Source organism: Parus major, chromosome 15, assembly GCF_001522545.3.
Source record: "Parus major isolate Abel chromosome 15, Parus_major1.1, whole genome shotgun sequence".
NCBI lineage: Eukaryota > Metazoa > Chordata > Aves > Passeriformes > Paridae > Parus > Parus major.
Genome location: NC_031784.1, coordinates 11,249,311 through 11,273,465, shown reverse-complemented (window position 1 = coordinate 11,273,465; position 24,155 = coordinate 11,249,311). Strand labels below are relative to the sequence as shown.

Sequence of the window (24,155 nt, the reverse complement as noted above, 5' to 3'; positions counted from 1 at the left end):
CATGTAACATAATGTAGCAAGTTCATTTATTAACAAGTTTAAATGTTTTTGAAAATCTGAAACTAATTAAGAAAAACAAAAGAGTTCAAATATTACAACTACAAATTTATACTTGCTGGGCTGTAAATTGTATTCAGTCTGCATTGCCTGAACTATTGCCATGACCCAAATCATATGAAGCAAAATTTCAGAACACAGTACACCTAAGAAGAACAAATCTATCATTACTACCTTTATTCCACAGCTGGTTTGTGTACTCTGCAGCCACCACAGATCCTACTGGAGTGCAGCCCCAGGGAAGGAGTATTCCTTACCCATCCTGAACTTTCTGTTCACAGTGAGAAGCATGAAACTGCCCCAGCCTTGCCTGTGCATTTGGCCAGGGTCTCTATCTGCTTCCCATCAGGGCAGTGAGCTTTGGAAGATCCCAAAGCATCTCTCTGAGCACAACTTCTGCACCTTGAAGGGGCCCAGCAAAGACACTGCTCCAGCTGTGGCTGTGTAAAAGTCAACAGAACCAAAGTGGTCTTGCTTTGCAGCACCCACAGATCTTCAAATAATGTCTGGGACATTACTCGGCTGTAACAGAACTGCATCAAGTAGAATGAGTAAGCAGAAAAAACAAATATAACCCAGATGAAAACAATTTCTGCTTCGTTTCTCCCTAAATTATGCTTTTGGGCAGAGGGTAAAAACTAGAAAGCAGAAATAGATGTACAATGCAAAATTTAGGTAAAAAATTTCATGTCCTCTGAACTCATCCTATCAACTATATCACAGTACACTGTATGTGTTTCTAGTCTAGAAAAACACTGGATGTACTTCTGGCAAGGAACAAAACTTTGCACTCATTAGTGTAAATACCAAACACTTAAGAAGTCATTTTCAGTTATTTTACATAACACTGTTTTGAATCTTATTATTTAAAATTGGTTACATGAAATTAAACTGACAACATTAAAACAGCAACTTGTGATTCACAGTAAAGCTATCATCCAACAGTAACTTCGAATTTGTCTTGTAACATTTGAGTGTAATGAGATGCTCTCTCTTACTCTTTGATGATATTGGGTATAAAGAAAGGCTGGATTGCTTCAGCAAGCTTTTCTGCATACATTTCATATCTACCAGTCATCTGGAAAGGAAAAATCAAAGCTTCAGTTCTTTCAGTGAGCTACAGAAGTACTTCAGTAGAAAATATTTCTATCCACTGGCTGTTTTTTTCTATGACAATATATTCAATTGTCCCAAACATCAAAAGTGTAATTCCCTCAAAATTCAAGATCTCCATTGCCTTAGCACAAATTATTTTTTATAAAAGAACTCATATTATGTTGCCTAGACCTGTATTTCTATCTGAAAAAAAAGCATAGTTCCACCCTGAAAAGTCAAACTTTTAAATTAACACCTTCCTGTTTTGCAGGAACTGTCTCCTCCTGTGACACTCATGTCTGCTGATTTTCTAGTTATTACAGTTGTTCTGGATAGCTGACAGTTGAATGTGAAAGGTGGACTTTCTTGTGCATCAACAATTTTTAAAATTCTGTCAATGTAGGCAAAGGGGTGTCTCTGTAATTAGGGCTTCATGTTATGTCCTTGGCAACCAAGGAACCCTGCTGCCAGCACTAAGTTTGTATATATGCCACTGACAGTGCTGGGGTTACTCTTACTTCACCCATTAATAATACAGAATATCAATGGTTTGGGCAACAGCAAGTGCTGGAAGTGTTGCAATACAGCAGTGATGTAGTGCTGTCATCCTCTTCTGAAGGGCACGGCCCACAGCACTGGCTCTGGGAGGGGCAAATTACATCTTTATTTAATTTGTTTAACCCCTTTGCTGCTCTAAGTTTAGAAAAGACATTCTATTGAATGTCCCTTTCAGGCAGCACTGGGTGCAAACTGCAGATATCAGAGCAGGTTAAATAGGCTCCTACTTGCTGTTTAGGATTTTCCGCAGTGGGTAATTTGTGACCCCTCCTCCTCATTCCCCACAGCAAGAACTACCTTGTCAAAACTGAGAGGAAAAGGAAACAGCTCTCTCCTGCCACATAAACAAAACCACAGCTGTGCCTTATGTGCCAAAACCCAACAATAGCACTCCACACCATTAACATGAAATTAAGGTGCTGAAAGCACAGGATTTGAAGACAACAAAAAATACACAATTCTACACAAATCAGCCAAAGGGCAGTGTTTTGCTTTTACTGTTTGTTTTTGCTAATCAATACAATTGCTTTTATTCAGATACCCCTCCTAAGCTGGTAGAAGCAATGCTCCATGTGCTTCCTGACACACTAAGCCTGTACTCTGCAGTAAGGGCCTCAGACTCTGGTGGCAAAGCATAACTGAGTGCCTGCCTGACTTAAAAAACTAAGAATCTCTCAGCACAACTTAATTCCATTATGGCAACAATTGCATGCCTACCACAGGCATCTGTAAAATAACAAATGTAATTCTGTTCCAGAAGATGACCTGAAATTACTTCTTGGTTTTAGTCCCTATATATGGATTAGCAATATTAGCAAAGAAATTAACCTCTAGATAAAAAATTACTATTTTTTAAATTAGAAACCTTATTCAGCACTTCAAATCCACAGAGACTTTTCATTTTTATGTCAAATTGATGTCAAAACATGTTGAACATTGCACCATACTGTAATGCACAACAGACAAATAAACCAGCTCTATAAAATAAATGTCTGCTTGCAGTAGCATGATGTTCAAAAACTGACACTCCTTGCAAATGATTACTTATTTTAAATACTAGGTGATCACTTACAAACCTACATATATTGTACAGTTGCTTTGCCTAGCATTCTGGTCTACTTTGTTATGATTCAAATCATGCTGATCTTAAGAGTGACTAGGAAAAAGTTCTAGTCTTTAGCAGTACTGAGGACTGGAACAAAAGATCTGTCTCCACAGAAGCAAGCAAGATGTTTCTTCATTCACAGAGTCTATTTCCAGAGTTGCCATTTCTTTTCTTTTTTTGTTCCAACAGAATCTTAGTGTGGTCTGTTGTAAACTTGATCAGAATAAAAAAAGAACTAGTGTTGTTTGATTAAAAAAAATAAATCTCCACTGGATCATTTTATAATATAGCACCCCACATAGCATGCACTGGCAGAATTGAAGGGTTAGCAAGCTGCTGTGCTGAGGCAGCCATTTCTCCAACCAGCACTGCTGCTGGACAAATTAAATCCAATTATGCCCTCTGGAAAGATGAACCAAATTAGCTTTACCTCAGAAAACAAAAAAATAGTATTAAATAAGGTTTGTTAAAGCCATATGGAGTGGCTTGCAGCTATCTTAATCTGATTTAGATAAATTCAAAAGTGTGTTAAGATGCTTCAGAGATGGATACAGTACACAGTTCTTTCTCTGTAGTTTCAACATACTCACAAATTCAAGAAGTTAACACTGCAAGAATTTTGCCTTCAGAAAGTGCTCAGAAGCTTGTGGGTTTGGGTTTTCACTAAATTTCTCCAAAACTGACAATTAAGGCCTTTAAGAATATATAATAGTACCATGTTAGATAGATCCAATGCCTGGCTCCACTCAGCAACAAATGCTTACATTCACTGCATAAGGAAAGCACAAACTCTTCCCCAGCAATCCTCAGAGCTCCTGGCAATCCACATTAAGGTCCCAAGGCTAAGGTTTTCATTTGAAAGCTACTGGCCTAGTTTCCCTGAATTTAGCTCCTTATCCAAATCTATTTATGCTTCTGGCCTCCATAACATCCTGTTAAATTAGTTCAACAATTTAAGCTCTGAACTGCTTAAAAAAAAAAAAAAAAAAAAAAAAAGCTGCCCTTTAACTATTGTAACATCATAGAATCATTATCAAGGCTTGTTTGTTCTAATATCATATTTTCTTTATAATCAGGCTTACCTTAAAATTCCATTTGTCACCGACTTGCCTGCAGAGGTTTAGGTCCATCTCTGCCACCAGCAGCCCATCCTGAGTGCGAGAGAGTCCTGGGGTCCTGCTGCCGTCTGGTGCAGCTACGTAACTCGAGCCATAGAAATGGCCCAACTCATGGTGTGCTTAAAGAGATTTTTAAAAAGCAGGTATTGCCATTTGCAAATAGGTATGTAACTTAACATGCAGTGTCCCACAAACCCTGACTCCATTTCTTGGGGACTCACTGTCCTTTAGGCAAGATAATCATCTTGAAGAGTCACAACATGATCCTAAAATAACTGCAGTTTTGGCCAGTTATAATTTTCACACACAGTACACTATCAAATTATCAGGAAAATCTCACTGCATCGCCTTTCAAATAATGTACCATTATGCTTTTCCATTATTAGGTCACAGGACTAAAGGCTTTGCTTTCATTGCTTTTTACTTAGCATTTAAATGAATTCTAATTGTCAAATCACACATTTTCTAAACAGCTGACAGAGATGCACGCATTCTGTTTTCAACAGAAGGTCAGAGGTAAAAACACTGGGATTTGAGGCACAGAAAAGATGTTATTTCATATTGCACAATTATGAGCTGTGCCAAAAATCAATCACATCTGTTGTACTACGAAGCAATGGATACCACTGACCTTTTTCATGCAGCTGCTAAAAAAACTACTTAGCTCCAAAACTGGCTTAAAAAGGCTCAGGCCCACTCTGGATGGAGCCACAAGCAGACATGATTTTCACAGCACAAATTACTGTGCTTCAACATATAAGTACATACAAGAAAATCTCATGGTCCTCATTGATCATCCTCTTTAACTTCCAGCGAATCTGAGAACTGGTACCGAATTCTGAACATACCTTTTCCACCATCTCCAGAAGTAAAGGCATTTTTGTAGTATTCCTGTGAAATAAGAGGAATCCATAGGTGGCAGTATAATCCCATTTCAGTCAAGAAATCCTTGCTAGCCCATCATATTTGGAAGTTTATATAAATCTACAAATATTTTTTTCTGGCACACAATCAGCCCTGTCTAAAGGGAGTCATCAGAGAGGCCTAGTTTCTGTGACAGATAGCACAGAACACAAGGTCTTTTTGTATCACTGCCTGTTGTGATACTATTTCACTTTGGGGAAAATGCCTCGTTATCCATTTCACAAGCGTAAAGAGGCAAAAGAGGAGATATTTAACCAAACATATCTTTTTGAATCACAAAAAAAGGCAAACATATTTACATAGCAGCAAGCAACAAGTCTGGGTTTTTGCTGGGAATCTAATTTTAAAAATATACACATAGCATAACTGGACTAATCTGAAGGTAAGAATGACCTATTGCATGCACTATTAAATTTCATTATAGAATTTTACAGTCCAGAAAGAGGCAGTATCTGTACAACAGCCACAAGTTGTGTACCGCTGACTCTAGGATATATTAAATTTTCAGCCATTTTGGCTAAAAGAATACTGATTTCATCAGAGAAACTGGGAGAGTTAGGAAAAGGGTGGGTGCCTATTACAGAGATTCAATTCAAGAACAGGAAGCAGCTGCAACCAAAAAGTAGGCTGCCAGCAACAGAGGCAGTTCTCAATCTCTTCATCACTGTCCATCTTCAAATCACATCATAAACCCTAGTACAGTGGTTACACAGCAGAGGAACCCAAGCATTCTACTGCTATCAGTCCCTGCTTTGAACAAACTCATGCTCCAGCCCCTGAATGAAGGAATGAAACAGTGAAGATACAAACCGTTCCTACTCTGTTGATGGGACATGTGAAGCAGTGATTGGCTATGGCTGCGTTTCTGGCTTCGATTGGCCACAGCGCCTCGCTGCAACACACAAAGAGACAGCAGGCATTCATTAATTGTACATTTCAGTGCTAAATCTAGATTCACTGTCTCACACTGCACATTTTCTGTCAAAGAAGCCAAAGCTAGCTTTCAGGAAATCAAGTCAGTACAGTGCAATTAATGTTAATCTGCAGAAGATTAATCTCAAGGGACAGTTTACACTGGTCCAGTCTGGTTCAAGAGCCATGGTAATCATAAAATTGCCAGCAGTTTAAAAAAAATGTTTCTGAGAAACGGGTATCTCAGCTTAGTGCTGAAAACTACAATTTCATACCACACTCCTAGGTGGGCAATGCAAGGTGGTAAAATAAGCCTGAACATGACCATTACCTATTATATAGCAAAAATATTACATAAAAAAATCTAAATAAACTCTCAGTTTTCAGAACACCAGCTGGATGCTGGTTAATGCTGTCTCAAAGACAGGAGACTGCTGATGTACAATAAAGTTCTGAAAGACAATCAGTTACTGGGAGGAGACTGGAAGCCCAAAATTCCTGGTGGATGAGAATGCAGGCTCCTTTGTAAGACAAAACAAGGAGACTGCACTTCCAAGACCCCAGCAAAGTGCATTTTAGGCCCCAGTGAGGGGCTCAGAGGTTCAGTTAATCCAGAAAGGGAGCAGTGGCATAGATCAGTTTGTATTTTACCTGAGTGTCCCAATAGTGGCTGAAGGGTTAAAGATGATCTCTGCTCCATTCATGCTATACATGAGCCAGTTCAGAGGGTGGTGGCGCCCATAACAGATGTTCACAGCAATTGCCCCAAACTGTGTCTGAAACACTGGGTGTCCTGTATTTCCTTCCATGTAGTAAGTAGACTACAAACAAACAAAAGAAAAAACAAACAAACAAAAAACCCAAACAACCAACAAAACCCACAACAGCAGACTTCTTAAAGAAGTGCAAAGAAGTACTTCCAACTAAAAATGCTTTTTAATCTGTAGATGGAAGGCTGAGGATAATACAATGAGATTTACAAAATCTCTTAGGCAGAAGGAAAGATGAATACAGAAATGCCAAGGCAGCAGCAGGAACATGTATTCACTGAAATTACACTCTTATACCTACTTTCAAGCAAAGGAACTTTTTTTATGCAGCAGGCAGTGCACCTCCAAAATGTGCTGCTTTCTGAAAGTACCATCACCAGGTTCAGACATGGAGAAAGACAGTGATAAAGATGCACAGATAAGGAGACAAAACATGCCACCCAACATTCCTCATACAACACTGAGGATCCCAAGGGAGTAGAGAAGTTGTAGTGGCCAGGCTGATTCCTGACAGTGTCCTTTGGTGCTGATCTGAGACAGAAGAGCAAGGGACACAATCCACCATCCTGGCCCAACGGGACATGTCTCTCATCAGGGAAGGAAAGTGCTGTAAAGCAGACCCCTCTCTATTGAAATTATCTGTTCCTTGTAACCATCACTGCCATTGTCCTGAAGGAAGTAGAAACACCTGAGGTACAGCTGGGGAACAAACCTGGGCCTCCTCTAAGAGTGTGCTAACAGATACAGGAGGGTCACTTTCTGAAACCAAGGGCTACAGGTTCAGTATGTCCAGTAAAATAATTGTCTCATGTTTCTTATTTATTATCAGGTCTCATGAAATTGCACAGCCCCTTGGGCACTGATTTGATCTCCATTCATATCTGTAGACAGCAGACCACATGGTGGGTGCTCACATAAGCCTTTTTCAAAACAATTCTGCTGAATGAATATTATTTCTTTTCTTACAATAGGAGAAGAAAAACAGGAATGCTGTTGCTTCAGGGAATTCATCAGTTCCTATTTCTTTATTTCACACCAGAGGTCACAATCCTCTCCACAGCAATAAACTGTGATGTCTCAAGAAGGATTGATTTTTGTTTATACGGCCTCCCACACATGGCTGAATAGGCCACAGACCAATCTCTTTGCCCTTTCCATTTAGTTCTTAGTGATTCAATGGGCACGATTTTAACAAGGCTCCTTTCCCATCTGCCCTACAGAGACAACCCACCAGAAATAATTTCAAATTCGGTATTTCCTTGAGGTTTAACTTTGTTGATAAAGAAAACAACATGATGAATATAATCCTTTCCTGTAGCCTGGGTGGTTTCTGAAATTGCTTTATCAGAATTGTTTAACTCAGAAGAGTGGACTTAATGCATTGCTAACAAAGCCAGCTGAAGACAGTGCTGTCTTGGGTAAACACTACCTGATTCTGTAACAAGGTAGATACAAGAAGAAATGCTAAATCATTTTAATATATTTGGAAACTATAAACAGATTGCTTTGTAGTAATTCTGGCATTTAGGATTCTAAGAACTAACTTCTTTTAGCAACTGTGCAAAAATTGTAACAAAACTCTATTTATACTTTACATGAGAAAGTAAAAATACTTTCTTTTTTTAGGTGTCTCTCATTACAGTTTCATAGCTGGAAACAGTGAGTTTCTTGGAATCTGTTGATTCTCCACTAAACATTGTCAGGAAAACTGAAAGACATCATATTTTAGCACAAGCAACAGGAATTTATTTTTTATTGGATTACATAAGGAACAAATAAAAAATGTGGAAAGTAACTAATGAATTTCTTAGTTACTACTTTTTCTAGCTAAAGGATAGCCCTGATAAAATAATATTAAATATCAAAATAATTGTTAAAAATACAAGGTAAGACTGGTGACTGACAGACTGTGCCAGAAATTCATTGTGTAGAACTCTATTACAGCTTCCTCTGGAGAAACTCAAACCAGCCTGATCAGGTCTGGGAGCAAGGTCAAAACTTTCAGAGATCTTTGAACACAAAGTTTTGAGACCCAAAAGAACTTTTTGCATTAATAAAAAAGCATCTTAGGTTCTGAAGCCTCAGTTTAATGACTGGAGCAGTCAGCCAAGGAACAAAAGCAACTGCAGGTATACAGCAGCCTCCTGTGCTTAGAAGAAATGCCTCTATTAATTACTCACTTTAGCTGACAAGGAGAGATTTAGTTAGGTAAGACAATGTATTTTTAGACTTCAGTTAATTTTTAATCCTGATCTTTCTGCTTGTGATAATTCTATGGAAGGATAAACACATTTCAGCTTTACCACTCATTGCCTTTACTTCCAGTTGAGTTTCTGATTCTGGAGGATGGCCCAAAACCTGCTGGGGGCTTCAGCTGCAATAATGTGATTAGTAAACAGAAGATGCCATAAACCTGCTATTCAGACAGAGGCACAATGAATTAAGGGATTCTGCTCGAATAAACACAAGCAAAAGGAACTGTCATTTCCAAGACAACCTCGCAGAGAAACAGAGAAAGGCTGTAAGTAATGTTCATGCTTGAACCATGAAACAATTGCCCTGCAAATTAAAGTAAGTTCAATGTGCACACATGACAAAACTACCCAAGCCAATCATGCACAACAAACATAACACAGCTGTAACTTACACAATTCTTTTAAACAATATTTGATACTTTTGAAGTTTCACTGGGCACCTAACAAGATTCAACACTATTTTTTTTCCTTTAATTCTCATCACTCTCACAAAAATTTTTCCTTTTTGAGAAATATTACTATCACTTCATCTCCGAAAAACTGATTTGACAGTAAGTGAACCACATTTTCTAGAAACACATTGCATTTCCTGCCACTGTGACTCGGACACAACCAAGAGCTGCAAGGTAAGACTAACCCGATTGTCACAATACTGAATCTTACCTCATTGAAATCTCCAACCCTTGGAATATGATTTTTCCTACTTTTGCCAAGGAGTGCTCCAGAATTAGAAATGATCACTGCAGTATTCCACAGAATTCCACCGTGCAGTTCATCTCGCTCCAGGATTGGAGACACCACAACCATATTGTACTTCTTTGCAAGCTGTACAAATGAACATGAGTACCTCTATTATACACCAGCCTGCAGTACCCCAGAATGACAGACACCACAGCCAGCTGAAAACAGTCAATTAAAAGAAAAGGTAAAACAGCATTATGTGTTAACTAGAAATGTTAAATAACACAGTTGCAAGTGAGAAATACAGCACATTCTGCCTGCCAGTTCATTGGTATATTGCCTTTTCCTTCAAATGATGTCAGTTGTTTTTTTCTTTTTTTCTTGGTTGGTTGATTGGTTGGTTTTTTACCTCTTGACAGAATTTTGTTGTTGGCCCATCCTCTGCTGACTCAGCAAATTCAGTCCAAGGAAGTTTCTCTCTTGTACAAAAAGCAAAGGGCATGGCTGGAAAACAACAAAGCATGGCACAGTATACAAAAATGTTCATGTCACTCAAGAAATACATGCTATTTGCATGAATACAGATTAAAAAAATTAACAATTAAGACCACGTTAATTAAAAACAGATTTTTAAATTTTAATACCTGTCTAGAAAACCTCCCCAAAGTTTTAGGAGAAAAATAAGAAGAGGAAAGGATCATAAAGGATTAATGAAGAAGCTCCAAATATCAAATGGCAGTCTTCAATACAACAGACCCCTCATATCTCTTCCAAACAGTTTGGCTACCTCAGACTCTTTGGTTTTTTCTTTAGGAAGCAAATCCTACTACAGTCAATTGTTGTATCTTGGAAGATTTCTACTGTTTACTTACAAGATGTAGTACGGGACACCTGTTAAAATAGAAGGCACCCGGCAGCCTACAGGGAACCACAGAAAATACTCACTCCAAGCCTCCTGGAAACACACAATGTTGACCCCACACATTGCAGCCACTCCCACCATCTCCTCAATGCGTCTGTGCAGAGCAGCCACCTGATTGCAAGAAATGTCACACTATTAAAAAAAGCCACTTGTTCTAACTCACCTCTGTGATAACCTCTAACCTAGCTAACCTCTGTGTGCCTGGTTTTACAACCATGTTCATGGAGTTTATCTTGTTCTATACTTAGTGCCATTGCTTTCAGGGGAAATAACTTGAGGTATCACTCCTGAACACTGATAGTAGAGTCAGATTCAGATTTTTGAAAGCATTTAGATGCTGAAAATAGAGAAAGCATTCCAGTGGGATCCTGATTTCATGGTTGCAACATTAATATAGCTGGAAACTCACTGCTGCTTGACTTGCAAAAAGCTGAAAATCTAAACAGAATCAACAAAAACCATAATTTTGCTGCTCATTGTAAACAACCTACAGGATGATGTTAAATCCTCTGTCCTAAGAGCTAAGTAATTATTACCAAGAAAAATCATGAAAATATTTTTTAATTAGTTTTCTAGAGTATTCTACTTAAAGATAAGCATAGGTGTAGTACTTAGCATTGCTAGTTTTGGTTGTCAAAAAAGAGTGAATAAAGAAAAGACTGCAGTGATGTATGAACTCAAAAATCGTATATTGATTTACAGAAATAGTTAACTAGTTATTCATAAAGAAAAATCATTAATTAATCATAATACTTTATTCAACCACTGTCACATAAAGAATCCACAAAATGGATTAATTTACTGAATTAATGACTTGCATCTGTGATAGGTAATCTTTCCAAAACAAACTACTTCAGAAATATTCTGTCCTGTCACTGTACAAAACTACTACTCCAGGAAATTTTAAAAATGCAGTGTTTTCTTTCCCTTTTTTAAAGCTACTCTCAGGAGACTTATTTCTATACCTATTTGTCACTTCAGTGCTGTTCTGTCCAAGATGTTAAGAGATGATGGTTTCAGAATCATTAATGTTGGAATAGACCTCTAAGATCATCAACCAAGTCCAACCATTAACCCAGCACTGCCAAGTCACCACTAAACCATGTTATCTTGTAATAAGATTTCACTCACTGCTGTACAAAGAATAATGAACACAGCTTTATTAATCTGTTTCCTCTAATGGATTTTCCTGTAATGGAACATTTCTCAATTAAAACAAGAACTGCACCTGTGGTTTCCACTGGTTGCAGTCTCTTTTGATTTTGTGTAAATGATTTTGTGTTTCATCTTAGAGGCAAAGGATTTTCATGTACAAAATGAGTTACTAAATATTTAGCTTTGGAAAAACTGCAAGCAGGTTGGGCATGCTAGGTAAACAAGAGATGTTTCTGAGAAACTGTAAAACCAAATGTGTGATTCCAGTTTCTTACAGGATGCTCTATTGCAGTAGTGATGGGTTCTGTACTGCCAGAGAATCATTAGACATTTCATGATACTGTTCCTAAAATCAACAGCTGAACTGTGTTATGTCTCAACCCAGCAGAAGAGGAGTTAGAAACAGCCCCAGTCCCAGTTTGTGTACCTGGACTGCCACTGCTGTGTCTGTGGGAAGAGGAATTTTATTCTGTATCAGTCCCACTCGAACAATACGTGGCCTTCTCAATTGCTCCGAAGCAGCTTCAAATCCATAGCCCTGTAGCTCAAAATCTCTTTCCTGAGCTGCTGACAGTGCAGCAGTTGGCAAGTCAAGTTTTCTGGATTGAACAGGAAACAAAGACATTTCAAGATGAGATGCTCTCCTCTTCTGCCCTTAATGCAATGGACCAAGGGGATGACAATTCTGTCTAACCCTGCAGAGACATCCAAGCTCCCAGGCCCCAACATTCATCCACCAGCCAAGGGCCAGGCTCATGTGCTGATCTCACCGTTCACCTCCACATCAATCTCCCCCTGTCCTCCTGTCACTTCCAGACACTAACCCCTTACTGCAGAAATCAAGGAGCACATGCACACAAGGTTCCACCTGCCATACCTGGATTATAAATACTTTCCCTCCAATGTATTTTCCTCCAACTTAATTCCTACTTGTCAGGCTCCATCACCCCGGTATCACTATTGCCGTCAGGTCTTTCATCCCTGTCCGTCACCTTCTTACACCGGCCTGCTCCGCACACCTGGATCACCTCCAAAATACCCCGGTCGCCTCCCTGCAGCACCACAAGCCCTACTTTTCCTTTCTCCCCTCAGCCCAGCCCTGTGTCTTGCATACCCGCCCTCACAATGGCTCCTTCCCCTCATTCCCGGGATGGGCACCCCCGGGGAGAGGGGGGGACGGAAACCCGCAGAGCAGGGGGCGAGCCCATACTGGTGGCGCACCTGGCCTCGCCCCCATAGAGGATCCGCTTCACCTCGGCGAGTTCCCCGGGCGGGATGTGCCGCTCCAGGCACGACTCCAGCGACTCCAGGGCTCCAGCCATGGCTGAGGGCGAGCGCGCGCAGCCCCTCAGCCGCTCGGTGGGCCCCTGGACTTTACCCCGGGCGGCCCCGTCGGTCACGCCCCGCTCCCCTCACGGGTTTTGGCGGGACGGTCCCGTCAGGTGCCGCCGTGCCCTGAGGGGCGGGCGGGGGCCATGGCCGGGCTCTGGGCGCTCCGAGAGCGGGGCCGGTCACAAAGGGGAACGGAGCGCCCAGAACTTCTAAGTGCTCGCAGTCGAAAGGAACCAAAAAAGTCGGAGAGTCCACAAAAGTTCACTTTGCGTGGGAATCCGCTGCGTTGGTTCCTGACCTATTATATGAGCACAGAGTAGAAAGAAAGAGAGAAAGAGGGGGAAAGTGAGGAGAAAAGAGGGAGGGGGGGAAAAAAGAAAAGAGAAAGTGAAGAGAGAAAGGAGGATAAAGAAAGAAAAATAAGGAAGGTAAGGAAAGGAAAAAGATCACCAGCCCTAGTTCCATCAGTCCTGCTGATGGGATGTCCAGGGGATGTGGCTGTTCCTGGCTACTTGTGACTTGTCTTGTGCTTCTGACATAACTCATCTAAATGCAGAACATCTTCAAGTGCTTTTTCTGATGATAACTTTCCAACAAAAAGGCTTGGAAATAGGTCATAAAAGGGCAGTGGTTCTCATGGATGTGTGTGTGTCCATTGAAGTTGCAGTAAAACTCGGAACATGAGCCAGTAATAAATAACTTTAACATGGATTTTGAGCCCATTATAATTGGAAATCCATCCCAAAACCAGACTTAATGTCAGATAAAGGATTGAGCCAATTAAGACCTTGGGACAAAATGAAAATGCATCAAATAAAGGACATTTCCTTCTGCAGGTACAAGGCAGACACCCTGTTTAAAGCAGTTATTCCCAGTGAACCACTGGCCATGCCTTCTGCTTCAAAACACACAGAAGTTCACAACATAGCAGCTGTGTTTCTGATTCAACTGGAACATGAAGTCCAGGGATGGCTACGCGTCTCTAAATATATCCCACTGAGTTTAAGCACTGCTTTATGTATCTGCTGGAGGATGTAACAGCTTTCAGCACTAAGCATTTGCAATTGTTAGGTATTTTGAGTTAAATATTAAGCCTTTTAGACTAAATAAAAAAAGAGTGTCAGGGAGAGAGTGTCTAATATTTAACTTTAGGTAGAAAGCGTCCAGGGCTAGTCTGGTTTCATCAAGGCACTTGGAGACACATGATTCTTTCTCTCTAATTCACTTTTTTACTGAAAAAGCTTCAGTGAAACTACTTTTCTTTCCCAAACAAGAAAATTCCTGAAGGGCAATAATAAGCAGTGACTGATACATATATTAGATTTTTCATCTGGTGATCCTAATTTTCTTTAATGGCCAATTTTAAAGGTACCTATCTGTAACATTTTGTTCTGTTCATGGCTGGCAGATCTTTAAACATTGCAGGGAGGGAGATCAATGAAAAAATCAGCTGACAATATAGGGGGGAAATGAGGAGGCCAAGTAAGTTCATTTCCATATCAGCATAGCCAGGATGTCAACAGATAAAGCATTTCTGGAGGATTCATAGAAACAAACAGAAGGGCCTGGGTTTCTCTGGGAACTGTTCAAGTTCTTTTCTGCCTGGACTGCAAATTAAAGGGAAAAACAGCAGGTCTATTTTGTATCCAGCTCCTGAAGAAGGTCACATAACTGAACTTTTCTCTTCAAGTTCTATTCTTAGTGTGAACTTTCACTGACTTCTCTATTGGTGCCTTGTTTATTTGTAATTTAGTAAATTGTACTACATGTAGGAAATGGACTTCATGGCAATAAAACTGAAGCCCCTGAAAAGAATACTTAGGAACAGTGGAGACCTGAAAAAACAGAACATTTCCTGTGCACCGTATCAACCATCCTGCAACAACGCAGGGAGGTCCAGACTGCATGAATAGGAAATGACAAGCCTAGAATTACTAATAATGATGAAAGGAGATCAGGCTATTCCATAGGGACTGCGTGTACATAAAGGTATAACTCCAGCCAACACAATAAACCTTCAAAGCACGAAATGTTAATGTTGAGCAGGAAAGTAACCTAATAAAGGAAGATGCCTTCCATATCCCAGACAAAGCATATTAGAGGGCTTGGATTTAAGTCTGAATGTTCCACCTCAGTCATTGCAATTATCTGTTAAGTAGGATGCTTGAATCCAGATCATAGTTCTGATTCTTCTTCAAACCTCTGTATTTAAACTTCCCAGTTCTGCATTACCTGGACCAAGTAATTGTTTTGGGAAACAGCTGAACTTTTTGGTATGAACCCAAACTGTAATAACTGATTTAGAGGAAAGTAAGTATTTTATGGAACAAAAACGCTTCAAAATGAGGGAAAATTCCTTCAAGACAGTTCTGAAGTGCACATGCTTTTCATCTCCATTGCCCTCAGTCAGGGTGGTCCATAAAGTCGGGTGTAGAAGTCAGGACCACACAGTGCAATCTGTACAGAAATAATTCTCGTGTGCTTCTGTGCTGAAACCCTGTGTTGCACAGACACCATCACAGAGCTAAAGCTGGGCTTTGGTAGTGCTGGTCCACACCGTGCTGTTCCCAAGAGCTCCTGTAAAACCCCACAGTAGCACCCTGGCATTAGTCAGAAGCACCCTGGAGAATGAATTTAAGAGCCAAATATCTGGAGTTCAGGCTAACATCGGGAAAGACCCAAGAAAAGATTTAAACAAACAAAGCCTTTCCACTGTAGCCCAAGATAGGAGGAAAGGCTGAACAGCTTCACAAATTAGTGCTCGTAGGCAGGATTAAAGGCAGCATTTCTGCCTGTCCTTCCTAAGGCAGTAGCAAGTATATGTTCTCCCTCTGAAACACCCAGCTTCTTACAAACCCTGCTACTATCAACACGTGAATCATGTTTCTGACACTTTCTTCACCTGTCAGTCCTTGAAATTGGTCACACAGAATTCCCCAGAGCAGCTAAATAAATGAATATCTCATGTCCCTAATCCTGTAGCTGCCTCAGATATCCCCAGTGTCATGCTGCTAGTCATTAACACCTTTCAAGGGGTTTGGGTGGGCACTGATGTGTCCTGCAAGGGCACATGATGTTGGTGCTCAGTCTAAGATTGCTTTTTTAATGCTGCAATACCCTTTAAAATTATCTTCTACAATGTCCTCTTCCAATGGCCACAAAATAAAGTACTGAATTCTACTTGCAATCAGGTCTCTACATTGCTTCACCTCAAATACAAATTCCCTTGCTTCATGTGGAAATATAACACAATTATCTTGAAACACACCTGATTCAAAACATTTCAAGTGTAAAAGACAGGCAGTGAAGGGGAATTAGCATAATAGAAGTGTAGGAGAGGAGAAGGTCTAAAATACAGAGGGAAGATAAAACACTAGCTTCAGGCTTCTTAATACACAGCTAAAAGAAGGGAATTGGTAACCTTCCTGTCTCTCCTGCTTTGGTTTAAGGGTGCTGTGATGCAGGAAAACCAAAATTCTCTGTCTTAAAGTCACTCCTTTGTACCTCCTGCTAAAAACACCTAACTCTGGTGGGGCTTTTGAGGTTTGCATTTTTGCCTTTACAGACAAAGCTCTCTTCCTAATGCTACTTAAATCCTTACAAGCACTGTTTTGAGTGTTTTAGAGTTTTAGAAATGGGTCTGTATGTAAACTTATGCCAAAGTGAATTTGAGTGAATTTGATATGGATGGAAAATTCCACCCTGCATTTAGATTACCTGTCTTAACTGTGAACTCTGCAACAGCCAGAGGTAAAATCACCTATAGAGCATCAGAGCCAAGTTATAAACCTCATCTAGTTGGCTTTGTGTCCTCTGCTTTTGACTTCCTGCTCTTCTGAAGGCTGGGTGAGGGGAAATGGATGAAAACTGAGGAAGTTTATTGTTGAGAATACGTTTTGTCTGCTTTCAGGCATGCCTGGGACCAAAGCAGTCCCCAGTCAGCCCCAAATCCGAGCAGTGAAATCTTAAGATTATAGCCACTCTCCCCTCCCTCCCACAAGAAAAGCCCAGCTCACAGTTTTCAGAGTTAATATATCTTTGGAAGATTCCTTCTGTTGTTAGTGCTCTTGTCTTTCTAGCTAGAAACATTTTCCTTGATTGCTTTGACTGAATCACACCTGAAAATGTATCTTTAAAGCATAAGAGATACACAAATTGGCTACTTCACCAATTAAAAACTTCATCCTCCCCTGGAATATGGCTGTCTCCCTGGTGCACAGGAAGTGCATTAAAGAAGTAATAAAGACTCATAAAACACATTTAGTGATCTAACATTTAAGAGCAGAGTTCTTGTTCATTACTGTAACTTTCTGCTAAATTACCACCAACAAGATTGCTCATGGGCTCAAAAGGTCAGTGTTATTTTTGCTGTTGAAATCATGGAGTCTGGGAAACAACTGTGTGTAAATTGCTGATAAACTGGAACAAAGACAGAAGAGAAAAACACTGAACATATAAGAATGCAAGTAAACCAGCAGGAAAGGAGGGGAGGGGATGAATCTCACGGACAGTTTATTAAAAGAACAAAAGAATAAAATCTGGCGCATTTGTTTTCCACGGGTTCAGGAAGCCTGGTTTTAAGCACCTACTATAAATAGTGTTCTAATCCTTCATCAAAGAGGGTAGTAGTCTATACCAAAATGAATGAATTTTAGGTACAACCTGGGAAGAGGAAGATGTCCGTCCCCTCACAGGAGGAGAAAGATCTTTTGTTTCAATCCTTGCAGAAATTAGGTATTTCAAAGTGTAAATGCTGGAGAGATGAGGAAGAGTCTGGAACACGACGTTTCTATACTGCCAGATTTCTGTCAAGAATTTTGTTACAGAATAGAATTAGCAAACATCTAATTTGGAATTGAGTACTCTGATTTTGAGAAGGATGGGCTTGAATTTATCACAGGGCTAACTTCAAAATCCTCAAGGAGTTCCCCTCTGAGTGGAAGCTCTATGTGAATTGTATGAACTTTAGGAAAGCATTTGATAGGGATATCATATTAAAAGGAAGCTTATTTGAAATTCTGAGAAGGACAGTTTTCAGTCATTTAATGCTGTATAAAGGATCTGGTTGTAATGTTATCCCAAACAGCTACCTCAGATCCATCCAAGTTAAAACCAAACACAGAATATATTGTCATTAAGGGGGAAAAAGTAATTGAAAAATTATTTCATGCAAAAAACTTGCAAATTGTTCCAGGTGACCTTAATACATGGCCCCAAGACCCATTATTTTCTAGGTGAAGGCTTTGGTTAATAGCTTGGCCAGTGGCAAAGTGGTATTAAATGATTCTATACACTGCCCTGGCTCTCAATCATATGGCTTGGGGTTTGATGGTATTCAAAGCAACACAACAAGGACCCCAAAGAGGTTTGTTTCCAGAGCTTGCCCACTGAACTGGACACCAAAGGGGTAACTTTTAGGGTAGGCACTGAATATTTTTCAGGCAGGTCAAAACCTGCACACAGCAGTCAATACAGTGCTACATTAATCTTTAGTTTCACTCTTGACAGCACAAAAGCAACATCCAACAACTTGCTTTTCTGGGAGGGCATTCATGCTGAGATTGAGGAAATTATAGTAAGGCTCGCTCACAGAGGATGAGACCCTTCCCTCCATTAGAATTATTAGGGAAAACATGTTAGATCTCTCATACAGGTCCTGTATGAAAGGACCTCCAGTACAGGTTGCACAGGCTGGCCCAAAGACAGGATATTCTCAGTATTAAAATACTTCCTCCTTAGTCTCTCACCAAAGCCATTCAGCTCACAGCTCCTCCTGTGGGAGCGCAGTTCTGTGCTAAGTGCCAAAGGGGCTTTAACCTTTCAATTGAATTTGCCCAATGAGTTGATCCATACCCCTGACACCCAGACAAAGTCTCTCAGGATTTCGGAGATTTTATACACAGGGACTTACACTGACACCCAGCCTGGAAACTTCTGCTTGGAAATAACCTGATCTGCTGTAGAATTTATTTTATATTATAGAATAACATACCCTTATTTCACAGTGAGAATATCTGTGATATTACTGAGAATACAGGGCACTAACCAGAAGTAATATCTCACTTGAACTGCAACCCAAATCAGTTGTTCAGTGTAAACAAACCCTTTTTTCAGAGATGTGGGAAGACAACACAAGGCCATTTTTTAAGGACAACTCATGGAAGGGATGCTGTGAGGCCTCTACAGCACTTTTGTGTAGTAAAGGCCGATATATCTGGCTCACAGCAACATGTGAAATTGGGCAGACGGCTGCAGCTGCACTTGGCAAACAAACAGTAGTAACATAAGCTTGACACTCTAAATGATGGTTATTGAACTGGTGTCTTCATGAACAGCCTAGATGCTGGCAAAAGGGCATGAGGAAGACAAAACAGAAGTTTAATTAACTTAACAGGAAAGGAAAAATCTCCTAGATAAAAGGAAAAGAGCCATTTCTGAGCCAAGTGTTTAAAGGGTTCTCAGACCTTCCCAGGCCACAGAGTGTCTGTGTGTAAATGCTGACTTCCTTCCAGCTCTGTCTGTGCCAGAAATAACTTGTCAATGGAGTATATCTTATTAGTGTACCTTTTGTCAAAGTTATTCCTGCACAGCAAAGTGATGCTGCTGATGTGCTGCTGGCACATGGGGAAGAAGGAAGGTGCATTTATGAAGAGTGTAACACACTCTACTCTCCTCCCTGAGCCCATACAAATGTCTGTGGACTTGTAGTAGCACAAACTTCCAAATGTGAGGCAGCACCTGCGCACAAAGGCAAGAGGGGATCTGCAAGGATTGATTTGCCTTTGCAAAATCTTGGGTATTTTCAGCATCTTTTAAAGGCTCGTTAGAAGTTTATGTCACTGGTACTGTCATTGGTGACGTGTTCCCAGCCACTGCACAGGGAACCCAGAGTGATGAGAGTGATGCCTCTGGGTCATCACGTTACAGTGGTCACACAACACGCTGAAATGTGGCCAGCCAGGCTGTACACACAGAACAGACTCACGTGGTTCCTCAAGACACAACACCTAACTGGACTTTAGCAACGTGCAAGTCCCTGGAATTTCAACTGGTTGGACAGAAATGAGAAGACAGGATGTGTTAGAAACACAAAGGCAGTAGAAAGAGGGAAAGGAAGAGATTGTGGATGACCTACTGGTGGAGATAATTTCCCTGCTGAGCAATAGTTACCATACCAACAATTTCTGAGCAAATTTCCAACAGTAACTGTTGGAAGATTCTTTCTTTGGCTTTGGGGATTTTTCTGTTTACCAGCTAGACTCCATATGAGACCTTTGGTCTCAAACAACCTCACAGTGCAGAGTCTGTGGGTCCAGAGGAGATGACAGTACTAAATTTATAGCCCTAATATCATTAAGGATGGAATGTAGTCCTTTCCAGGAACTAGTGAGACACTCTTCCCACAGCCAAAGAGAGGGGCTTTTATCTCTTTCCTTTTACTCACAGGCACCCTCCTGCCCCCCCACTGTGCTGCATGCATATAGCCATTTCCTGAAACATTTCAAATTTGTTTTCCTTAGGTTATTTGCGTCTACAGCCACCAGATGGTCTGTGTCAAAGCTGATATGTTCAACATATTATTCCATTATCCTATTAGGTTGAACATGTCCTTCCTCCCATGAGAGCTGTTAAGATATCACCCTTACAGAAAAGAGGCAGCTTTAGTCCCACTGTCACCTCCTTTCTCCTTCTAACACATTATCCTCAGTGATCCTATAGCACATAGCTAACATTTTAGACTATCTTGATATTCTGTGTTCATACTTTCAAGAAATAATATCTGGCCATTTAATATCCATCTCCCTCAAAGAACAAGCTGCACACATGTATCAGGTGTGATTAAAAATAAAAGCTCTGAAGATTTGAAAAATACAGTGATGATGCTTTCTTCTTTTCAAATAAAAATTTCCTATATCGTTTTATAGGACACTGTAATTTGAAATGATCCTCCATCAAGTTACCAGTAATATTTCCAAGACTGCTCTCTTGATCTTAAAAAGTCTTGGAAAACATCTGCAACTCAGGTCAATGACATTTAAACTGAGGAAATGGTCACCTTTGGTTTTCCTCTGCAGGCTCCTCATGCCCCTGGGAATGGGAGATCAGAAATTCCTGGCTGGTTTCCATGACCCCAAGGACTGAACTTTCTTTGCTTGAGGAGCCTTCCCAACCCCTGCAACATCTACAAGTAAGACAGCTTGTGTCAACAATTATTCAAAAGATGCTGTTTCAAGTTGGTAGGGACAGAAGGCAATGGGAGAAGAGAGAGAGAGAGAGAGAGAGAGAGAGAGAGGCAGAGAAAGCCTCAGAGATGGGGATGGAGGGAGACAGCACACAAAGGAATGAGCCTACGTCAAAGATACACAGGATCTCCTGTGGGAATTCTTAATCACTAGCAACAACATGAGCACTAGCTCTTGCTTTTCTCCAAGATGCAACTCTGGATGAGAAATACCCTGAACAAAGGACCCTTCTTTTTACATACCAAAAAGAAATGGTTTTGGAAAAAATGTATATCCCCCCTTTATTTGCATGCCTGGAGATTTTTGCTATCTGCTCACTCATCTTTTACATCCTCTGTTCCACAATGGGAAGCAGTCACAAGCATATCATTTACAAATATGTTGACAGAGCTCAGTTCCTCCTGGGCCTGGTGTAATGACAGTCACCAACATCAGTTCAGTTCCAGGAACTGAATAAAATTTGATATTTTTAAAAAGCCTTCATTAAGCTAGGCTGTGCCCTGGGAAGCTCCTCCAGTTCAGCCTCCTTCTGTGATAATCAGAAGGAGCAGTGAAGGACACATATCTCTCTACCTACACATCCACACTCCTCACCCTGACTCCACAGAGCATTAGCAGGCACTTCAGGCAGAGGTGAAGATGTGTGAGTAGGGTCCATATAGCTCCTTCAAGAGGCACCAAACTTCATAATTGTCCCAGGAAGAGACAGTGGTCACCTGTTGCATCCCCTTCAGCTATAGTGTTTTTATGATCTTGTAACATATAGGTTGTATGTTCTCCCCAGAGAAGTGAGCAGTGGCAGGTGAAAATTAACCAACATGCACCTAAAACAAAGAAAGGTAATTAATAAATCGATATTAGGGCAAAATGGTAGAGTTTGTTATCAGTAGTTGCTACTGAAAGTGGCTGATGGATCACCATTTAGATGATGGCAGAGGAGCCCTGGGAGATATTTTGGCTGAGGAGCCATCCCTGTGAGCAGCAGTTCCCAACAGAGGAGAACGGCAGTGGAACTATTACTGAGGGATGAAACAGCTGGGGCAGCCACATGTGTCTTACATGTGCTGTAACTCAGACCATATCTAGTATCTCTTCTAATCCACAGGGGTACCATTTCTCATGCCCTTTCTTGCTGGATTGCTTTTGTCACTATAAATCCAGATGTTCCAGCTTTGGGAGGGAAGAAGCAATTACACTGGAGGTCTGCTCAGCATTGCAAAACAACATCCAGTTAGGCTGTGGTCCTGAGGAATTGCAACACTTCAGAGATTCACTTGGACCTTACATTCAGTGTACAAAAAAAAATGATACACTGACTGTCACATCTGCTGGTTGGTGCTTCTCTGGTCACTTTATGTGCCTAATTTCGTGTTACCTATTGCAGGTCCTCAAAGTTTCCTTCTAGCATAGTGTAATTTTCTACTGCTAGAAAGATCCCTTCAGAAACCAAACCACTGGGAACCTCTGTATATACAAAGCTATAGTTTTCAGAGTGGAAGCTCTTGCCAAGGTTATAAGCAAAATCTGAGTGGAAAGATTCCTCACTTCCTATAGGTACATAGGAATCATGCTCTAGTCATGTTGAATCACAAGATCTTGAATTACCTGTCCTAGAGGAATGCTTACTTACAAAGCAGTGATTTAGCAGAACAATAGAATATAAAGGTGAGAGGAGCAGCAGCATACAAATACTTTCTGTCTCACTACAGTTTCAAAATGTGCCCAGCCCCTGGAGCCACAGATTACTGGACAGAGGCTGGGAGCAGCAGTAAGAGCTGCCTGCAAATGATATTCCTAAAGTGCAATTTAACCCAGCTGTTATGAAGATGGATGGATGCAGATGCACACATATTGCTGCCTGCTCCACACAAAGGCTGAGATTGGGCAGAGGGAGGGAAGACATAGTGTAATTTGCAAATAACTAATATGCCTGTGGCCTTTCTTCACCTTTGTTCACTTTATGCATTAGACAAAATACTCATATCTCAGGCAATAACCCTTTCCAGTCCTGACTCCACGTCTACCTCTTTCTTCCTGCCTCTGATTTGCCAGTGATCCAGCTTCCCTCATCCATGTGTACTTGGCCTATAAGTATGTTCTCACTTGCTTTCATAAACTTGAACAAAACTTCTAAAATTACTACCATTTTGTCTTTCAGCTTCCTGATTACAATTCACTGTTTCCATATGGTCTGGATGAACTCAGGTACATGATCAGATTGCTGCTTGTTTCTGTTATTCCTTTGTATTATTTCTATATCTTATTTTTTTATGCTAGATTTTATTTTAGCTTGTTTAATGTGTACAGCTGCTAACAAAGCATGGGCCAAACTTAGCAGCAAAAAAGATATTTAAGGTAACTTCCTTTCTTAATGTAGAAAACCATCAACGCCCAGCCTCTCAGGATGACTTACCTTGTTTAACAGTGAGCCCTTTGGGTTTATTGAACCTCCATGTCTTGTGCATGTAGGGACATGTTTGCATTTTAACCAAGGTGAAGAAAAATAGAACTTTTACTAGTTGCCAGGCCAGTGAACAATCACAGCCAGAAAACCTTGTTGCTTCTGACCACAGTTGCTCATCCTTCAGGGGCACCTGAACTAAGTGAAATACCATAACAAAGGATCGATTATGTTACAGCAACACAGGAATGTCTTCCTGAGCACCATTCCAGAATGTGGTTTGCAAATAGAGAGTGCAGAGGGCACAAAAAGCCCCACAAAGCAAGCAAACAAAGGGGAAGACCCTCCAAAAGCAAAAGGAGGCCTCATAAACATGAAATGAGAAGCCACAAAAGCCCAGCGCAATGGAAAGGGCTGCCCCCCGGCTTGCTGCTGCTGCTCTCTGGCAAGGTACTGCCCAGTTCAAATAGCCAAAATGTTAAAAAATATAGACCCCAAAAAATAAGGACCAGGGTTAGTAAACATAACAATCCCAACATTCTGAGTAATTTAGAGGCACTTTTGCTCTTAAATTGCTTAATTGCTTTTAAAAATCCTTTGTGGTTGCCCCATCCCCCTTGACTTCTT

At 40.6% G+C, this 24,155-nt stretch overlaps 1 protein-coding gene across 1 annotated transcript; it reads right to left on the bottom strand.

Annotated features, from left to right (window-relative positions):
* Positions 1-9: 9 nt before the first annotated feature.
* Positions 10-12,935, bottom strand: UPB1 (beta-ureidopropionase 1). The gene is made up of 10 exons (XM_015644136.2): positions 12,774-12,935; positions 11,980-12,151; positions 10,421-10,508; positions 9,885-9,979; positions 9,458-9,619; positions 6,421-6,590; positions 5,668-5,749; positions 4,782-4,824; positions 3,898-4,052; positions 10-1,135 (listed from the first exon to the last, which is right to left on the bottom strand). Exons 1-10 carry the CDS (start codon positions 12,872-12,874, stop codon positions 1,052-1,054), a joined length of 1,152 nt encoding a protein of 383 aa, XP_015499622.1. The 5' UTR covers positions 12,875-12,935; the 3' UTR covers positions 10-1,051.
* Positions 12,936-24,155: the final 11,220 nt, after the last annotated feature.